Below are 20257 nucleotides of genomic sequence, written 5' to 3' on the forward strand. Positions count from 1 at the left end.
ACTGAGTTATCAAAACATTTGGGACCCACACAAATTTTATTTTTATTTTTTGGCTTGATTTTCACATTGTGTTTCCTTCACTCAAAACTCACAAATTTTGAGTTAGAGTGATGGAAACACAAAACAAGAATCCGGTGTTTTCAAAAACTGAGATACATAACCCAGTGTCACCATTGTAAATTTTCGAAATTTGTGGAGCCCACAGCTTTTGTGTTGTCATGTCAGCTTAGAGCTGTTACCGTTGCAAATTCAAGGCGAAGACCATTTCTCTTTCCCACTTCCCTCAAAATATTTCAGCGAAAAATTTCCCCCCTTTCTCACTTCCCTCTCTCCATTTTCCTTTTCTCTTCTCTTCAGATCGGCTGATGGTGATGGTGGTGGTATGGGCTAAAGATGGGTTTTGCGTGGTGGTTATGGCTACGTCTGGGGTCTTGAAGGAGACAACAGTCGTGGGAGGTGGATCGTTGTTGGCTGGGTTTTAATTCCTTGGTCATTTCGGTCATGGATGGCCCTAGGTCGTGGATCATGGAGGCTGATATTGGCTGGGTTTGAACCGGTGATGGATCTTGCTTTGGTGTGGGTTTTGCTTCGATTGTTTGTTGGTTGGGTTTGAATCGATGATGGGTTTTGCTTTGGTGTGGGTTTTGCTTCAATTGGATGTTGGCTAGGTTTTGATTTGGTGATGGGTTTTGCTTCGATGGGTTTTGCTTCAGTGTTGGCAATGGTGGTTCGGTGGTGGCTGGTGTTGGTTTAGTGGTGGGTTTGTGGTTCAATGGTGGCTAGTGTTTCAGTGGTGGTAGTGGGTGGTTCCATGATGACTCAGTGGGAAAAGTAAAGCAGAAGAAGTTTTTTGGTTAATGAGACGTGGGTAGCAACAGTAGGCAACACTCAGCAGTGTCAATGGTGGGGTCCACGGTTTTGGGAAAAAGTTGTAGAGATATGTAACTAAGATCACTGAGTCCAAACATGTGTTTTGTAATTTTTGAGTGATGGTGAGGTTTGAGTAGGGAGTAATGAGTTTTGGGTTTGAGTTATGGGTTTTGAAAATTGAGTCAGCTACCTTTAAACCAAATGGGCCCTCAATCACCATCTGATGGGGACTATAACCTAGTCTCTTTAAAGATTGCGGAGAGCAATTATAAAGTACCTTCATCAACATCATTATTTATTTTAAAATTAAGATTTTTTTAATTATTATTTATAAAATATTCAGAAAAAAAAAATATTGATAATATTAAAACTCAGTATAACATTTACAATTTACACACAAGTCTTGGAGGAGATCAGATATATCCAGATTTGGTCATCAGTACTACAATCACATGCATACTTGTTGTGCTAAGTATAGTGCCATTCGCGTGGGGGAGTTTGTAAAAGATATTATTCTTATTTTATATAGTCGAAGTTATTTTTGCTCCTATATATCTTTACTTGGAATATAAAGAATAATCTAGTCTAGCATAAAATCCTGCCTTTTTTATGCTAGCCAGAAAATATTTCAATAATCTAACATGTATCGATCCAATTAATTTAAATCCTAGCTAGTCTGATAATTTAACCTGAAAAGAAAAAGGAAATGAATCTACGTCGCATTTAACAATGGATACACCCATGACTTGACATAATAGCCCAGCCCATGCATAAATTTCGCCAGCTAAATTTGGTAATTTATAGACAAAATATGATCATTATCCAAATAATGACAGTAAATTTGATTTCAAATTTGATTTTATTTTTTAATTGTTTTTGTATATTCCACCAAAAAGGCCGTGGCCTCTTGGAAAATACCCTGCCGTTGGTCTCTATATAAATTATAGCTTCTATTAGAGTTTTGTACTAAAAGAATATTTGTTTAAAATTAAGGTTATACTAGCTAGTTAGGAGATAATCACATGCATAAAATGCAGTCTCTCCAATTATTTTCATTTACTATACTGCAATTTGTCTATATCAGCTTTCTTGTGTGAACTAAATGAAGCCAACCCTTTCAAAGTTGCGTTTACCATCACTGTAGATATTTCAGGTCACGGAAACTTCACCACCATTCAAAGCGCCATTGATTCTATTCCTTCAGGCAACACCATGTGGATACGAATTCAAATTTTTGCTGGCGTATACAGGTAAAACAAAACACTTTAAAACCGAGCTAGTTGAGCTAGTTTTTTTTTTTTTTTTTTTTTTTTAAACTAATGAGTTATTACTGTATTGTAGAGCTTATTAATTGATTATAAGGTTTTCTATTTAATTATCTTATTTTGCAGAGAAAAAGTCACAATCACAAAGGATAAAACATGTATTTTCCTTGATGGAGCAGGCCGCCATGTTACGTTTATTGAATGGGGTGATCACGAACTTATGTATTCTAGCTCTACTTTCACTTCAGTTGCTGAAAATCTTGTGGTCAAAGGCATTGAAATTAAGGTAAGGATACCAATAGTAATAATTTTTTATGCAAGTAGGGTTCGAACTTTCGATCTCTTATTCGACGACTAAAACTAAAAGCTTTATTACTTTTTTTTGAGAGTGAAAAGCTTTATTACTTGAATAAATGCATCTGCAAATTATTTAGTATTAATGTTAAATATGGTATAACCCATGTGTGAAACTCTTAACAGAACACATACAATATTGCTCTGTATAGCCCAAAACAGAAACCCCACAGACCAGCTTTGGCAGCTGTTGGATATGTAGCAAAGTGTTGTACATTATTCATTGGGAACATATGGTCATGGAAGCCACGACACCGGTTACATAACAGCACAGGGGAGGGACTCAGCTGATGATCCTTCTGGTTTTGTGTTTAAAGATTGTGTGATTCTTGGGGAAGGCAAAGCTTACCTTGGGAGAGCTTTTTCCGGAGTAATTATTGCCAATTCAAAGTTATCAGATATAGTAGTCCCGCAGGGCTGGAATGCTTGGTTCAACGTGGGCTATGAGTAAGAAATTCAATCTCTCAGGAAAAATTGATGTCCCTGTCATTGTTATTTGTCTACATTTATCTTTTATCATATATATTGAAAGTTCAAAAACGTGTACAAAAACACTTTTGAACGTTTAGACCCCCAAAAACCAATTTAATCAACACATGCAATATGTTAAACAACTAGTGTGCGGAAACTTAACATATGCTATAACATGGAATTGATTAAACAACTATCTAAGCCACAACAAAATAAACCACAGCAGATAATGTAAAGGCAGAGATAGAGAGGAAGGAAGGTGCAAACACAGCGATAACACCAGATATGTTATCGAAGAGAAAACCGAAGACCTCGGCGAAAAACCTCTCCGCCGCCCTCCAAGCGGTAATCAATCCACTAGAAAATACAGTTGGGATACAAGGACAGCAATAGACCCTCCAAGCCTAATCTACCCAATGCACCTAAGCCCTCCAAGCTTCTTGCTCCAACGAGGTTGCGCCGAACCTTTTTCTTTTCTAGCTTTCCGGATTCCGCTACTACACCGTAGCATCAACCAATGAATATTGGCTCCTTCCTAACTGCTTCCCAGAACTCCAAACGACTGTCTCACAGAGATGATAATGGTGAGAACCAGGTTTGGTATAATGGTCTCTCAAGGATTTGACAATGGAGAGGAAGAGAGTGAGGGATTTTGATGAGACTCTAAGGTAGAGATTGTGGGTGAAACAATCTGGTTTTTCTTTAGGGTTTCTCTCTCAAAATTCTCTCTGGAAGCTCTCTTTCAATCGTGGGTTAAAAGGGTATTTATACTGAAGTGGAGTGGAATGCGAAACGTCAGGTTTTTCCAAAACAGGGGTGGCTCGCGGCTTGACTAAGTCGCGAGTTCCAGTCGCGAGTTAACCGTATGGCCAGTTGTCCTGTTTTGTCCTGTAGTGCTCCAGCTAGCATGACTGTTCATCTTCCAGCATGCTTGGCACGTGTGCATCTTCTGGCGGGTTGAAGCCGCGAGTCCAGCCGCGAGTCCCAGCCGCGACACTCTGTTTTCTTGCACACTCTTGAGCAATCTTCACACTATCTCACTCACTACCCTTACAACAATCCCACCTAAATACAGGGTTACTAAATGCTGAATTACAAGCAAATTTGGCACGGAATAAAGCCAATTAGATGGTTGAATAAATTCAACCTTACAATCTCCCCCTTTGGCTATTCCGTGACAAAACCCTAAAACAGACTCTAGACTTAACATGTGAGTTGGGAACAGTTGATCAAAACTCACTCACACCTAACTCTAGAAGCTGTGAAGCACTTGAATCATATGAACATAAACTCCTGAAACACAACAATACACCATGATCATTGTAAGCAGAAAAATTATAAATGCATATGAAACAGGCAATATGAGATCAAGCAAAGATGGAGTTAATAAACAAACCATGGCTTGATCAACCAAGTGAACACCACAAGGTAGTGATCACAGTGCTCATTCACACTTGGAATGAACACAAGGACATACAAGTTAACAAGCACAAGGCAAGACACTTGTATGCTCAACACTCAACCAATGCATAGCACACAAGGCATATGCATCTAGGAACAATCCTACAAGGGCACAAGAGTGACAGTACAACAATCACAATGCAGAACATTTAGATTAAGGTACTGATTTTAACATAGCATAAAGGCTGCACTTAAGCATGGTACATACCATTAAGCCTACAAACTATGCATAAAACATAAACCCTAAAAGCTTACAAAAGCAAATGGGTACAAATAACAAAAACCTGAATAACAACATCAACATATATTAAAGTTTAAACCAAGAGTATATGAAAAGAGTTAGAAACAGTTATACACCAAAACACAGTGTATCAAAACCATAATAAAAAAAAACACTAAAAACACTAATTACTCCCCCTCAACAAATTACTCCCCCTTAAGAGCTGCTTTTCTGCTTCTCAATTATCAATGAACTTTCTCCCCCTTTTTGACATGGAATGGCCAAAGGGTCAGTTGTCATGCTGAGTTGTGAAGCTGTCAAGTGTAGCAGCCAAGACATCAATCTGGTCTTGCATGGCTCTCATCCTGTCAGAATGCTCAGTCTGGACTGCCCTGATCCCATCAAGCCTTTCCAGAATGATCTGGAAAGCATCTGGAGGTACATCTGCAGAAGTTGAAGCTCTGGACCTCTTGCCACTCCTCCTTGGTGTTGAGGTGGATGCATGCCCTGCTGCCTCTGCATCAGTCTCCATTGGGACTTCCTCTCCTTCATCACCTTCATCTTCTTCTCCTGGAAGCCTAACACTGATCCTTTTGCAGGTAAGTTTGTTGATTGCAGAGGGTGTGGACATGTGACTGATGTCTTGAGGAATTGGAACACCCTTCCTTCGAAATATCCTCATTAGGAGACTGGGAAAGATCAGTTTTGGTCTAGATGTTGTTCTTGTCTCATCCACAATGATGTCAAAGATGTGGGAACTTATATCTATGAAGTTCTTCTCTTTGAGATCCATCAGAAAAATTGCTCTAGCACAATTGATTGTGGTCAACTTCTTAATAGGATAAAGGTTAAACATCATGATTATGGTTAGAACCCTCATGTCCACTGGAAAGGCAGTGGTATTCAAACACTTCCCTTCTCTCTGCCCACCTATCCTCTGTTGAACTGTTTCAATAGAGACACTCATATCCTTGAAATTGATAAACTCCTCATCATCCAAACCCTCAAGCCCTAGTACATCATCTATGACATGTGCATCCAAAATGAATTCTTTCCCTCTAACCCAGCAATTTAACTCATTCTCCTTTATCACAGCATTTAAATAAAATTCTCTAATCAGGGGTTCACACACCAAAGGGAAATCACTCAAAAGTTTGTCCCATCCTCTTCCTTCAAAACAACTGGGAATAAAAGTTTGCCTTAAATCTTCCAAATCCACAAATCTCTCTTGAATGATTCCTGCATTCAAGAAGTTATCCTTGTACCTCTCAAAATGGTGAACTGACCTAAACAATCTAGGATCCATCTTAAGTCTTTTGTCAGCCTTCTTCGCAGTAGATTTCTTCTTCTGAGGTGAAGGAGCCATCTGTGAACAATCAGAAAAGGCCACAACAACATATAGCAATATATGTGCAGAACCAGTCAGAACCATGTAGTAAACAGAGAGAGATATCAACCAAACAAATGAACTTCAAACACTTAAACAGCCAGCTATTTAGTTCAAACATATGGATAAACCAAGCCTAGGATAGGAAACACATGAACATCATGGTGAAGCTATCCCGAAGGCAAATAAAAGACATTGAGGCAGATTATGGAAAAATGATATGACATACAAACAAAATATTGAGCCTAACAGAATCTTCTCACAGATTAACAATCTAAGACATGCAAATCTAGCAAAGGAAAGACTCACAACCTCAAACAGAACCAATAGTAACATCTTCAACAGCTCAAAGTTCAGATTGAAATGAAAGGAATACTTAGCTAAGCATAAGAACAATAGGAATATAACTATCATTAACACAACCTATGTTAACAGCATCCACAAGCTAAGCAAGAACAAAGAGCAGAGACCGAACCACAAACCCATTTCAAAAACACAATCAAATGCGAAAAATCAAGGGTAAAAGCACAGAATCAAGTGAAAAGAGTGAAAATCAGAAAACCCATACCTGTAAATTGACGATTTTGGGCTGTAAGAGTGTAACACAAGAGATTGGAAAAGGGAGCACGGAGTGTTTGGGAGGAAGAGTGTTTAGAGAGAAGATGAACAGTCACAAAAATTCGAGGGAAAAACTGAAAAAGTTTAAAAACTGCTCCTGTTCCTGCAAAACACGCGATTTTCGCGACTGGTTCAAGTCGCCACACAGTCGCCAGCTCAAGCCGCCAAAGCACTCAAGGAGAAAATTTTGAAAAATTTTTCTAAGTGTTTTTCGCGACTGGAAGGTCTACCCGCGAGTAAGTCGCGAGCTAAGCCGCGAAAATCTCTGAGTGAATCTCGCGACTGGACCTTCCACTCGCGAACAAGTCGCCAAAACTGACCAGCGAAGATGCGACTGAGGCACGCGACTTGGAATACCCGCGACTGAGCCGCCAAAACAGGGCAAAACTGTATTTTTGAAATTTTCAGATTTTTCAACAAAATACTTTCCAAAAACACCTAAAACACTCAAAAATCTTTTTGTGCTTGAATTAACAAAGATTGAGCATGTGAAAACACATTTTATCAAGTACAATCACACAAATGAATATGGCATTTATCGAATCATAAACTTGTGTGTTGTGTGTGGATATCAAAAATGAAATAGTCCTTTGTCTAATGTGAAGCTTCAATGATCAATTCAACCAAGGCATACACAATTAGCACTAGATCATGTGACCAATCTCAATTATAGAAATATGAATATATGACTTCCCACACAACTTGATAACATAACTTGGAGCCTTTCATTTGACTCCACTTTCAACCATAACAATTGATCTTTTGAGGCAATCATCTCTCATTGTGAGAGGGATAGACAACACTTTTCTTTGAAGAACAGGCCTTTGGCCTTTTTGAAAGAAATTTCACTTTTGATATAAGGTCGCTTACCCTTTTTCCTAGTCAAATACTAGAATGTGCGACAGGCTTTTGCAGCTCAATATCTCTTTTCATTTGGAGATTTACATTTAGTGAGCTCTTTTTAAGCAAAAAAAAATAAAAAGTGGGAAGAGATATAGACACAAGACTATGCATGATTCAAGATCAACATAACCATTCACTAATCATTCATGACAAGTTCGAAGATCTATTTACAACAATCACATAGGTTTCAAGATTTTTCCCATGGTGATATGAGTGCATGAAAACAAGCAATGCTCGAAAATGCACAAAGCCATTAGCACAAAGGTACAAGGCAAAACGAGTTTTAAGACAAAAACTCAACAAAGTCAATCAAGCTTTTTGATTTTCAAATTTTTATGTAATTTTTGGATTTTTGACTCAAGAAACAAAAAGACTAATAAAGCACAATTAAGAAATATTCACACACAAACAACCAAAATAAAAAACAACAAGCAAACCAAACAAACATAGTCACAAAGCATAGGAAGAATTAATGCATGGACATGTTGCAATGCTTATGCATGAGTACCCCTTTTCACCCACACGTCACTTGCGTTTGGGGTGATTTCCTTAAAGGATTGGGTACGGGAGTTAGGGCTTTCAAACCTTCGTGAGAAGCTTTCCAAGCAGTTGGTGAATGCACCAATCATCTTCATCACGTTCATCATTCCGGGATCTCCATTTTGCTCTCTAGGTTGATCCCCTGCCCAAGTTCTCCTATCAATTCTTGGTCCTCCTGACCTTTGAGGAGTAGCACTGTTCTTTGCTCTCAGCTTTTGGCAATTCGGTCGAGTGTGCCCTTGAAGTCCGCAATAATGGCACACATACATTCCTCTAGGACCTCTTTGTGGTCGAGAACGTGACTTGGCACGAGATTCAGACCTGCCCACCAACTGATTACGATGATTCAGCATCCGTTGGTCCACCACATTCTTTTTCTCCTCCACCTCGAGCTTCACACCAGTAGAGTCAGCTACAACTGGATCTTTGGCTTTGACAAACTTCACTTCTTTGGTGACATTTCCAGTTGAACTACTTTCTCCGCTATATCCCAGTCCGGATTTGTCTGAGAAGCTCTTTTGAGAAGATATAACATCGTCTAGCTTCTTGGTGGTGACCCTCTCTATTTTTGCATTTGCTTGAACAACCTCACTTTCAAGAAATCTTACTTTAGTGTAAGCTTCGGAGAGCTCACCATTCAAGGTTTCAATCTCGCATTTGGCCTCCCTATACCGGATTAGGAGACTTTTGTAGTCCTCCTCAGCCTTCTTCATCTTTCTCACAGCAGCCTTGGCCACCCTTGTGTATTCACCATATTTCTCCAAAAGTGAGTTGTAATTTTCTTGAAGAGTTGCAGTGCTTTCTTCTTCTTCAGCTTCCGATTCTTCAACAATTCCTAGTGAGTCATCCTCACTATGTTCTCCAAGGTCTTGAACAAGCACATTCAATTCATCCAAAGACTCAACATGAGCAATAGTCATGAAAGCTGAATAGTTTCCTTCTCCATCACAGCTCTCTTCAGATTCTGAGTCGGACGAGTCTGAATCACTCAAGGTCGTGGCATACACCTTGCCTTTCGATTTCAAATAATTAGGACATTCCTTCTTGAAGTGTCCATGCCCGTTGCATTCAAAACAAGTGACTCCTTGTGTGGAATGGGATTCTTTTCCATCTTTCCTTTGGAAATCCCTCTTCTCCCTTCCAGAATTTTGGAATTTTCTCTTATCATCAAATTTTCCATTGTTTTTGAATTTCAAAAACTTTCTGAAGTTTTTAACAAGATAGGCTACATCTTTGTCCACCATATCTTCTCCCGATGTGCCTTGATCTTCCACCTTCTCATTAGTGGTCTTTAGAGCAAGGGATTTACTCTTCCGTTGATTTGGCAGAGTCATCTCATAGGTTAGTAGAGAACCAACCAGCTCCTGAACCTTGATGTCGTCAAGATCCTTGCTCTCTTCAATGGCTGTCACTTTGGCACGGAAGCTTTCCGGCAATGATCGGAGGATCTTCCTTACAATCTTAGAGTCCTCCATCTTCTCCCCCAAGTTAAACTTGCTGACAACCACTTCATTTAGCTTCCCATAGAACGAGTCGAAAGACTCATCCTCACTCATCTTGAGCTCCTCAAACCGAGTGGTCAGCATTTGTAACTTGGTATCTTTCACCTTCTTCGTGCCTTCATAAGTTGTTTCCAGAATCTCCCATGCATCTTTGGCAATAGTAATGTGAGAAATCCTGTGAAATTCATCTGGAGACACACCACAGAAAATAGCATTTAGTGCTTTACTGTTAGCATTAGATGCAGTAAGTGCTGCCTTATCCCATGTGGATTTGGCTGCTTCAGGTTTGGTCCAACCCATCTCAACAGCATCCCACACGGATTCATCAATAGAGCATAAAAATGCTCTCATACGAACCTTCCAAAATGCATAATTATTTCCATCAAAATATGGAGGTGCATTAAGGGATTGAGACCTATCCATCTCAAAAAGAAAGGGAGTCAAGGATCACACAATGGTAATGAAACCAAACAGATGTGTACCCGCTCTGATACCAATTGAAAGTTCAAAAACGTGTACAAAAACACTTTTGAACGTTTAGACCCCCAAAAACCAATTTAATCAACACATGCAATATGTTAAACAACTAGTGTGCGGAAACTTAACATATGCTATAACATGGAATTGATTAAACAACTATCTAAGCCACAACAAAATAAACCACAGCAGATAATGTAAAGGCAGAGATAGAGAGGAAGGAAGGTGCAAACACAGCGATAACACCAGATATGTTATCGAAGAGGAAACTGAAGACCTCGGCGAAAAACCTCTCCGCCGCCCTCCAAGCGGTAATCAATCCACTAGAAAATACAGTTGGGATACAAGGACAGCAATAGACCCTCCAAGCCTAATCTACCTAATGCACCTAAGCCCTCCAAGCTTCTTGCTCCAACGAGGTTGCGCCGAACCTTTTTCTTTTCTAGCTTTCCGGATTCCGCTACTACACCGTAGCATCAACCAATGAATATTGGCTCCTTCCTAACTGCTTCCCAGAACTCCAAACGACTGTCTCACAGAGATGATAATGGTGAGAACCAGGTTTGGTATAATGGCCTCTCAAGGATTTGACAATGGAGAGGAAGAGAGTGAGGGATTTTGATGAGACTCTAAGGTAGAGATTGTGGGTGAAACAATCTGGTTTTTCTTTAGGGTTTCTCTCTCAAAATTCTCTCTGGAAGCTCTCTTTCAATCGTGGGTTAAAAGGGTATTTATACTGAAGTGGAGTGGAATGCGAAACGTCAGGTTTTTCCAAAACAGGGGTGGCTCGCGGCTTGACCTCGCGGCTTGACTAAGTCGCGAGTTCCAGTCGCGAGTTAACCGTATGGCCAGTTGTCCTGTTTTGTCCTGTAGTGCTCCAGCTAGCATGACTGTTCATCTTCCAGCATGCTTGGCATGTGTGCATCTTCTGGCGGGTTGAAGCCGCGAGTCCAGCCGCGAGTCCCAGCCGCGACACTCTGTTTTCTTGCACACTCTTGAGCAATCTTCACACTATCTCACTCACTACCCTTACAACAATCCCACCTAAATACAGGGTTACTAAATGCTGAATTACAAGCAAATTTGGCACGGAATAAAGCCAATTAGATGGTTGAATAAATTCAACCTTACATATATATATATATATATATATAATGTTATTAGACATATATAGAATCATACCGTCTAAGATTTTCTAGAATTCTTCGGAGAAATAACTCAACTATAGGAATTTTAAAATGAGTTAATTGAATTTTATCACCTTATCAAAAGATTCTACAAATATCAAAATGATTATAATCAACTTTTTTTTTTTAATTAAAAAAAAAATGTTGAATGACGTGGTTTAATCAAATTCACTCATTTCAAAATGAATAACCCCAAATTTTTTTTAAAAAAAAAAAATGGATTCTTTAACTCTAAGAAGTCTAGAGGGTAATAATCTCGACATGCACTCACACATATTCATATATTTGCAATTTATATATATTTACTAAAAGAATTTTTATGGAATCTTAAAATAGCTTTGTATGTTAAATTAGAGTTTGCTCTCTGTTGCTCTATATACGTATGATAATAGTCAGCAAGAGCCTTGTAGTTCAAAATCTCTAGTTCTTTTAACAAAGATATCTAGGATTCAAATCCTCTCACTCCCAATTATTGATGTATCAATAAAAAAAATAAAATTTAATAGTACTCACCATATACAACATGCAGAGATCAATTTACTTACTTGGAGGTGGATAATATTGGACCGGGGGCTAACACTTCCCATCGTGTTCCTTGGCTAAAGAAATTGAGTGCAAGTGATCTCGGTCAATTTCTAAGTGTTGATAGATTCGTCAACCACGAAGGATGGATCGCCAATCTACCTACAATCGTTTGATTAAGGATTACTTTCTCACCAAAGTTGTTTGTTATGTATCAAAGGAAAAAATTCAATATGTAGCTATCACAGTTGGTTTTACCTTTAGTGAATTTGTTAATATAATACAATAGTATTTTTTTTAATAGTATATTAAAATTTAATCATTTAAAGTAAAATATATCTTACCCATTTAGTTTTCTATTTGGAGAAGCGGTTGATGCCAGTTTAAGATGGAAGAAACATTTGTGTCTCTCTTCATAACAACAACATTATAATAACCTAAGTATCTGTTTGGCATGATTAATTTTACTATTCAATTTATTTTTGCTACTCTTTATAGGTTCTATTACACTTTTTGGTACTATTTATGAGTTCCACTGTACTATTTCAGCTAACTTTTGCCTTTATCTATAGTACTTTCAACCAAAAAAAAAAAAAAAAATCAGTTTCAATAAAATAAGTAGATTCCAAATAAACCCTAAATGTAATTTTTTTTAAGTTTTAAGTTGGAGAGGAGAATTCGAGCCGTAAATATCTCTATTGATCATTGAAAGTACAGAGATACCATTTGATTGAAAGGTTATTGAAATTTTTTGAAGCCCATGTCGCCCTTTGAGCCTCTTTGGGGCTGAATATGGAAATCTAATCCGCATGGTGGGAATAAAATGCTAATTTGGAGAATTGCAGCTGAGTTCTTGCTTACCAAGGACAATTTAGCTAGAGTTTTTGAAATTAGAGACACTCTGTGTCCCCTTTGTAAGCTAGGAATTGAGTCCTCAATCCATCTTTTTGTTCTCTGCTTGGTGGCCAAGGCTATTTGGTTCAATAGTCAACAGGGGGTGATGACGGAAGCCCTCTGGTTCTCCTCAGCCTTGGAACTCATCCAACTCTTTTCCTCTCCCCCTTTCGTGGATTGCCTGAGTCTAGACCAAAAAACAAATGATTTTATGTTGTTTGGAGCTATTCTATATGATGGAATTTGAAAGTCGAGGAATCAAGTATATTTCGAAAGCCTCACCCACCAAAGATGTGATGAATTACCTTCCAAAGTAGGGAGGTTGTTTGCAGAATTTAAAAATTCCAGATTTGCTGGTGTGATTTATGTGAGTTCGGTGTCTTTAAATCAGCCTTGGTCCCTAGGCAGGTTTCAGTTAAATTTAATGTAGATGTAGCGGTCAGTACGAAGTTTTTGTCCAAAGCTGTTGTGGTAAGAGACTGGAGAGGGGGGGTTGGTCTTCGCTTGCTCCCAAAAAGTGAATACCACCCTCCATCTCCAAGCTAAGGTTGAAGCAGTTAAATGGGCCTTGTCACTGGCATCTAAGCTGGAGACTAAGGCCATTTATATTGAGATTGATTCCAAGATTTTTCATGATGCTCTTCTTGATCTAAGCTAGCCCTCTGGAGAATAAGATCCAGAATTGCTAAGATGCATAATCTGCTAGCTGCTTTTTCTAATGTCTTTGTCTCTTGGATCCCTAGGATGGCCAATATCGCTGCTCTTTTTTGGCTCTTTTGATTTAGGTTGTTGTCCCCCTTGTTTTTGTTTCTGTCGTAAGGGGTGAAGCATGTTGCTGCTGCTTGTAGTTGTGGTTGTTCTTCATTTATAAAAGTTTTAATATTCATAAAGAAATCCCATAATATATGGTTTTTTTTTTTTTTTTAATAGAATGTAATATACGGTAATTAAAACTTAGACAGGTAAAAAATCAAAGCTACCTTTCTATTTAATTTACACTTATGAGCATTTTAACCCATTCATTTTTCTAATAGAAATTGGAAAACTGTGTGATTATGTTTTTTTTTCTTCTTTAATCGGTAGTATTTTCAATCAACGGGTTTGTTTATCTATCAAGCCAAGATTTTTATGTCCACCAGATAACGTACATCTCTAATTGATGACAAAAATCTTGTTTTTGGTCTATATATACATATTTAAAATTATAAATCATAGCATCTCCCAGAAATCTAAATCAAACCATTTTTTCTTCCTAAGTGTATAATATCAAACAATTCAAATGCAAAAAATGTAATATATCCGATTTTTTTCATACATTTGTTATTACTTTACTTCAACGTGTAGAGCTGTAGATTATATTGGATCCAAATACCATCATTGTTGATTAGTCAGGCAAAGGAAACTTCAAGTTTATATATATATATATATAAACTGGGAGGATTATGGGGTTTCATATCAATAGATGAAATTTAGGAAATGTAGTATGGACTATGGAAAACGGAATAAGGTGAAAGATATGGAACTTTAAAAAATTGTCCCACTGAGGCAGAGAAGCAACTAGATCGAATGTGAGCTTAGTTCACTAAAACGAGATCGAAAGATTCGAAACCTAGTGGTTACAGAAAACAGAAAAGGAAGGGGAGAGAGGAGGGAGACGGGAAAAGACAGAGAGAGATACCAATGTTGCCATCGACATGGTTATTTAAGTCACATAATAAGCCAATGATTTGGTATTAGCTGCCAATTAGCACACATCAGCTTCTTCTCTCTTTTTTTTCTTTTTTTTTTTTTTTTTTTTAGAGTTTCAACCTATTACATTCACTCCTGATAATAAATATCTATTATCAAACCAATATACCAATTAATTTTTAGTGTAACTCAACCATCAGAGACTTTACCAGTTGAGTTAACTGGAACCCATAGCACACATTAGCTTCTAATATTAAGTTACGTAATGTTAATTTCAAGAGAAATACTATATAAACAACATTTTCACAGTACATTTTCAACAAATTCTATGTGGTAGGTTGTTATTAGTTGTTATAAGTGGACAAAAAAGTAATTTAATTTGTGGATTTAAATTAGAACCAATAACAATTTATCACATGTAATTTGTTGTAAAAATGTTGTGAATTTAGCACTTCTCTAATTTCAAATGTAAAATGTTAGTGATCCACTCGTTAGTATAAATTGGTTTGTGAATGATGTTGAAAACAAAATCAAAATTAAAATATATATATATATATAAAAAATAAGTAAAGTAATAAAATTTAAATTTCTTAAACCAAAATGAAACCACCTCATAATTCTGAAAGTCAATTTTATTTTATTTTTCATCTTCTTATTATTATCATTATCTCCACATCATTGGAAACAAACATTTTATTGTTTAGTGAAGTCATATTTATGGGCATGCATGCATGTCCTATACTGTACGGTTACAATGACTCTGAAAGATTTGGAATTTTAGAATATACCACCACCTGCAACCCCTCCACCTACACCACCACTTGCTCCTCCTCCAATGCTTGTTCGTCCACCTGCACTACCATTAGCACCTCCTCCAATGTCGGCACCACCACCTGTGCCTCTTATGATGCCGCCATTTGTGCCTCCACCAACAACTCTAGGCATAACACCAACTACACCTCCACTTGCACCACCATCTGGGCCTCCTCTAATGCCGTTGTTTACGCCTCCTCTAATAACTCCAGGCATAGCACCAGCTACGTCTTCGTTTGCACCACTTCCTAGGCCTCCTCCAATGCCACCTTTTACACCTCCACCAACAACTCCAGGCATAGCACCAACTACACCACTACTTGCATCACTGTTTGGGCCTCCTTTGATGCCACCTTTTACGCCTCCACCAACAACTCCTGACACAGCACCAGCTATGCCTTTGCATGAACCACTGCCTAGGCCTCCAATGCCACCATTTGCGCCTCCACCATCAATTCTAGGCACTGCACCTATTACGCCTCTGCTTGCACCACCGCCTAGGCCTCATCCGATGCCACCATTTGCGCCTCCACCAACAACTCCAAGCATAGCACCAACTACCCCTTTGCTTGCACCACCACTTGGGCCTCCTCCAATGCCACCTATGACAGACTGCCAAAATTGGGGTGCCCTCAAAAAAGAGATTTGGGTACTTTTAAGGGGCACCTCTCTTTTTGGATCAGTGGTGTGGAGTCATCACTTATTTTTTTATACAAAAATTTAAGAAAAAACTAAATGAAAAAAATACATGATCAAAATGCTTCATTGTCATTGATTAAATAATGATAAATACAATCTTGGCAAATTGAATCTTACAAGGTTTTGAGTCCTCGTTATAATCTACCCAAAGATAAAAAAGAAAGACAAAGCATAGGTCTACCTATCCAAAAGAACTAAGTTTGAAGGCGAGGTTATGGAATGGGAACATGTTAGGCACCCATTCCACCCAGATAGAGTTTGGTTTTCTAGACTCTAATGACCAATATACCTTTTTTGCATGATGTGAATGATATGTTGCATATATATGACAAACATTGACTGAAATTAATTCAAGTGAATTTATATTATGAATGTATCCTTTTCTTTAGGAAAAATTCAGATCTTTTTTTGTAAGTAAAGAAAATTGATTTGATTCATTAAAAAAGAATTCAAATCTGTTTTTGTGTAGATAATATATATATATATATATATATATATATTAGTTTTATAAAGAAAATCAGATTTGTTTTTTTATAAAATAAAGAACAATGTTTTTGCTAAAAAATATCAAATATGTTTTGGGGCAAAGTAAAAAATGGTGATTTTCATTGAGAAAAATCAGATATGTTTTGTGAATAAGAAAATCTTGATTTGTAGAAAAAATCAGATCTTTTTTTTATGAATAAAATAAGAAAAAGACTTTTTTACAAGAGGAATTACACTCATGAGATAAATCTATGTTACATTCATCAATCAAAAATCATCTCAACTTTTGACTTCTCTCTTAAATTTCAAAATTTGAATTTTTGTGTCAAAGAAAATTTTCCTTAAAAAAATCAAATCTATATTTAGTGAAAATACAAATCAGTTTTGAGAATAAAAAATCAGATCTTCATTTAATGAAAATACATATCAATTTTGAGAGTTAAAAAAACTAGATCTGATACAAATCAACTTTATGTGTTTAAAAAAATCAGATCTGTATTTAATGAAAATACAGATCAGTTTTATATGTTTAAAAAATCATATATGTATTTAATGAAAATACATATCAGTTTTTAAAGTTAAAAAAATTAGATCTGTATTTAATGAAAATACAGATCATTTTTGGGAGTTAAAAAAATTAGATCCATATTTAATGATAATATAGATTAGTTTTTAATTTAAATAATCAAATCTGAAAAATTCAGATAAGTTTTTAGTTTAAAAATATCTTTGATAATTAGCAGGTTTTGAGATTCAAGAGAGGAATCATAACAACAAACCAACTAGAACATATATATATATATATATATATGATGATGCACAGAAAATCAGTAGGCTGAATGCTCCGGGCTTCAATGGGCTAATGGTTGCTTGGAAGGCCTGAAAAGAAACAAACATAAGATCAAAGGTGACCGGGGTGAACCGGCCAAGAACCCTCCGATGCTTAAGTTAGTCTTTGTGTTTTGGAAACTCAGGAATTCCCAACTTTTATGTAATAGTGAAAAAACCTCCCTCTTATCTTGCATGGATGAGTCTTTATATAGTAGGCCTTATAGCGGTTACTTGTTTAGTAACCGCCCCAATATTCATGGAGATTCCGAAGATTCAGACTCAACTCCCACAACCGCTATAGCAGTTAGAATAAGAAATCTTATCTTCTATAACTGCCATAGCGATGAAGAAGATAAAATAGTAACGCGTGGTCTGAATTACAAGCTGGTGTAGACAAATCCATCTTCGGAATTTTTCCTAAGTGTTGGGAGATCATCTAGGTCACTTCGTAAGCTAGACGACCCTTATGGTCTTGGATGACCTTTCCGGTCCTGGATGATCCTTCTGGTCGTGGACGACCCTTCTGGTCGTGGACGATCCTTCTGGTCGTGGACGACCCTTCTGGTCTTGGACGACCTCCCTGGTCATGGACGACCTTTCTGGTCTTGGACGACCCTTTTGGTCTTGGACGACCTCTCTGGTCATGGACGACCTCTCTGGTCATGGACGACCCTTATGGTCTTGGACAACCATTCTGGTCTTGGACGACCTTCCGGGTCTTGGATGACCCGAACGACCTTCCGGGTCTTGGACGACCCTTCTGGTCTTGGACAACCCTTCTGGTCTTGGACGACCTCCCTGGTCATGGACGACCTTTCTGGTCTTGGACGACCTTTCTGGTCTTGGACGACCCTTGACGACCCTTGTGGTCTTGGACGACCCTTTTGGTCTTGGACGACCAGAGGGACGACCTCTTTGGTCATGGACGACCTCTCTGGTCTTGGACGACCCTTATGGTCTTAGACAACCCTTCTGGTCTTGGACGACTCTATGGACGAACTGGAGATGGTCCGATTTTTAGTTCACCATCAGTTGCCCCCTTTGTCCATGAGTTGTCTAAGTCACTGTAGCAAAATTCTTGTTCATTGTTCATTTTTGGCATGTGTCGATGTTTCATTAGTCAATTGGCATGCCACGTGGTGTCATTGTTGTTGTCGATTTTTGACACCTTAGATTGTGCTACATGTTATGATCTCATTGGTCAACGTATTATGTCGATTCGTTTACTGAGGAGATTGCCACATGTCAGCTTCTGGTTGGTCCACATCAACCCATTGACTTGGTGCCTATAAATTGGTACAATCTCTCTCTTGCCCTCTCATTTTTCTGATATTTTCCTCTGCCATCTTGTCCTGGAGCCTTGTCTAGTCATTCTTGTCCTTAGACTTTCGTTAGGTACTTCTTCTTTTTCTTCATCCTTAGGTTTGCCTTAGAAAATTCTGTATTTTTCCTATCATGTCTTCATCTAGTGGTAGTACTGTGAGAGCGATAGACGAGTATTAGGATGAGTCCAATGGAAGTAGCGGTAGCACCAAGAGTAGTAGTAGTAGCTTTAGTTCCCAAGACGAGCATTATTCGTCCGGGGCTCTTGGAGTTCCTTTGGAGGTCTTCCAGGAAGAGATGAGGCGGAGGGTAACTTCCAGTTCTAGAGCTAGCTCGTCAAAGAGGGCTGAATCATCCAAGACTCCTTCTTAAGACGAGTAGGAGAATGTCATCTATAGTTGATTAGGGGTCGTAGTTCTTCTAATAGGTTACGGAAGACGAAATTTTTCTTCGTCTTTGGAAATTGGGCTGGGGACCCAATTGATGTAAATAGAACTCTGTTCCCTCCTTTTACCAGTGCTTTAGGTCGTCTTCGTCCTAAGGGTATGTTTTCTTTGAAGTTACTTCATCTTTTCATTTGCTCTTTCCCTCATCTAAAAATTCTTCTCGTCCATGCAGTTGTTACTCGTCCACACTTAGACGACTATAGAAAAAGCTCGCAGTTATCTTGATAGGTCCTTCCATAATTTGGCAACGCTTCGTCGTCTTGTGCCCACTAAGGAGAATATCATTCACGAGGAGACCACTCATCGAAGTAAGAGTCGTCTTTCAAAATTTTTTATTTTTATTTTTTTTAGTCGTCCAATTCTTCATGCTTTCTCCAGTATAGGACTAGTCACCATGAAGGAGAACAAGGGTAAGAATGTTGCCAATTGGATTGAGGAGGAAGTCCAAGTTCTCTAGGACAAACTAGTTCCTTTGGTCGTCTAGAGCCCCACCATCCAACCTCATGCTTGGAAGAGGAAGGGTATCTCCATTGATGTGGACCTTAGAAACCTTACTAGTCGTCGACATCTGAAGAAGGTCAGAACTAACAAGCCCCCTTCTATTACCCCCTCGTACAAGGCCCCCAAATCCAAAGATGCGATGGCATACCTGGACGGACTGGCTGTGAACTTGGCCTCTTCTGAAGTTCCTCCTTCAGCCATCCAGACTGAAGCTCTTCATCCTTTTGTTGGTAGACCTCCTCGCAAGACTCATCCTTCAACTCTTGTTGAGGCTCCTCCTATCTTGGTGTTAGACGAAGGCCATGCATTTTCTTTGTTGATTGATTTTTTTTTTTAGGAGAATTTTTAACTCTTCCTCGTCCATTCCTATGTCAGGCAATGGAAAAGTTTTATGCTACGTCCTAGCAGGCTAGGGAGTTGAGTGACGATGTTAAGGTTCTGGCAAAAAAGAACGAGTTGGAGGACGAGCTTCGTCTGAAAAAGGGAGAGAGGATCAGGCTTGGCGAGGAGCTTACTTGTCTTCTGGAAGTAGAGAGGGAGCTGGGGAATCAAGTTGAGGAGCTTAAGGAGACTCGTGTTGGTCACCATAAAGGAAAATGCCGAGTTATCCTCGTCCTTAGAGAAAGCAATGGACAAAGCAATCGAAGCCTTCAAAATGTCTAACGAGTTCACTAGGCGTCTGGACGAGCAATATGCTGCTGGCTACGAGGACTTTCACTTCGATGCTAAGGAAGCCTATCCTAAGATGGACTTTAATGTCTTCAAGGTTCCAATTTCTGCTGAGAGTTCTTTGCTTCA

The 20257-nt window shown here is 38.4% G+C and overlaps 2 protein-coding genes across 2 annotated transcripts; one reads left to right on the forward strand and one right to left on the reverse strand.

Annotated features, from left to right (window-relative positions):
• The first annotated feature begins 371 nt into the window (after positions 1–371).
• Positions 372–11953, forward strand: LOC126722417 (probable pectinesterase 66). The gene is made up of 5 exons (XM_050425570.1): positions 372–456; positions 1955–2120; positions 2262–2421; positions 2692–2936; positions 11785–11953. The coding sequence occupies exons 1-5, from the start codon at positions 372–374 to the stop codon at positions 11951–11953; spliced, it is 825 nt and encodes a 274-aa protein (XP_050281527.1).
• Positions 11954–15137: 3184 nt separating this feature from the next.
• Positions 15138–19660, reverse strand: LOC126722418 (glycine-rich cell wall structural protein-like). The gene is made up of 2 exons (XM_050425571.1): positions 19608–19660; positions 15138–15654 (listed from the first exon to the last, which is right to left on the reverse strand). The coding sequence occupies exons 1-2, from the start codon at positions 19658–19660 to the stop codon at positions 15138–15140; spliced, it is 570 nt and encodes a 189-aa protein (XP_050281528.1).
• Positions 19661–20257: the final 597 nt, after the last annotated feature.

The sequence above is a fragment of the Quercus robur genome, chromosome 4 (assembly GCF_932294415.1).
Source record: "Quercus robur chromosome 4, dhQueRobu3.1, whole genome shotgun sequence".
In the NCBI taxonomy this organism is placed as follows: domain Eukaryota; kingdom Viridiplantae; phylum Streptophyta; class Magnoliopsida; order Fagales; family Fagaceae; genus Quercus; species Quercus robur.

What these genes read in the sequence shown, in the direction of transcription:
- LOC126722418 (XM_050425571.1), bottom strand. Translation starts at nt 19,660, where the DNA reads ATGGCTGAAGGAGGAACTTCAGAAGAGGCCAAGTTCACAGCCAGTCCG. An exon ending in TTCACAGCCAGTCCGTCCAG is followed by an intron (nt 15,655 to 19,607) that starts GTATGCCATCGC and finishes TGGTGCAAGCAG; the next exon opens with AGGCGTAATAGGTGCAGTGC.
- LOC126722417 (XM_050425570.1), top strand. Translation starts at nt 372, where the DNA reads ATGGTGGTGGTATGGGCTAAAGATGGGTTTTGCGTGGTGGTTATGGCT. An exon ending in GGAGACAACAGTCGTGGGAG is followed by an intron (nt 457 to 1,954) that starts GTGGATCGTTGT and finishes TGTCTATATCAG; the next exon opens with CTTTCTTGTGTGAACTAAAT. An exon ending in TCAAAGGCATTGAAATTAAG is followed by an intron (nt 2,422 to 2,691) that starts GTAAGGATACCA and finishes TTGGATATGTAG; the next exon opens with CAAAGTGTTGTACATTATTC.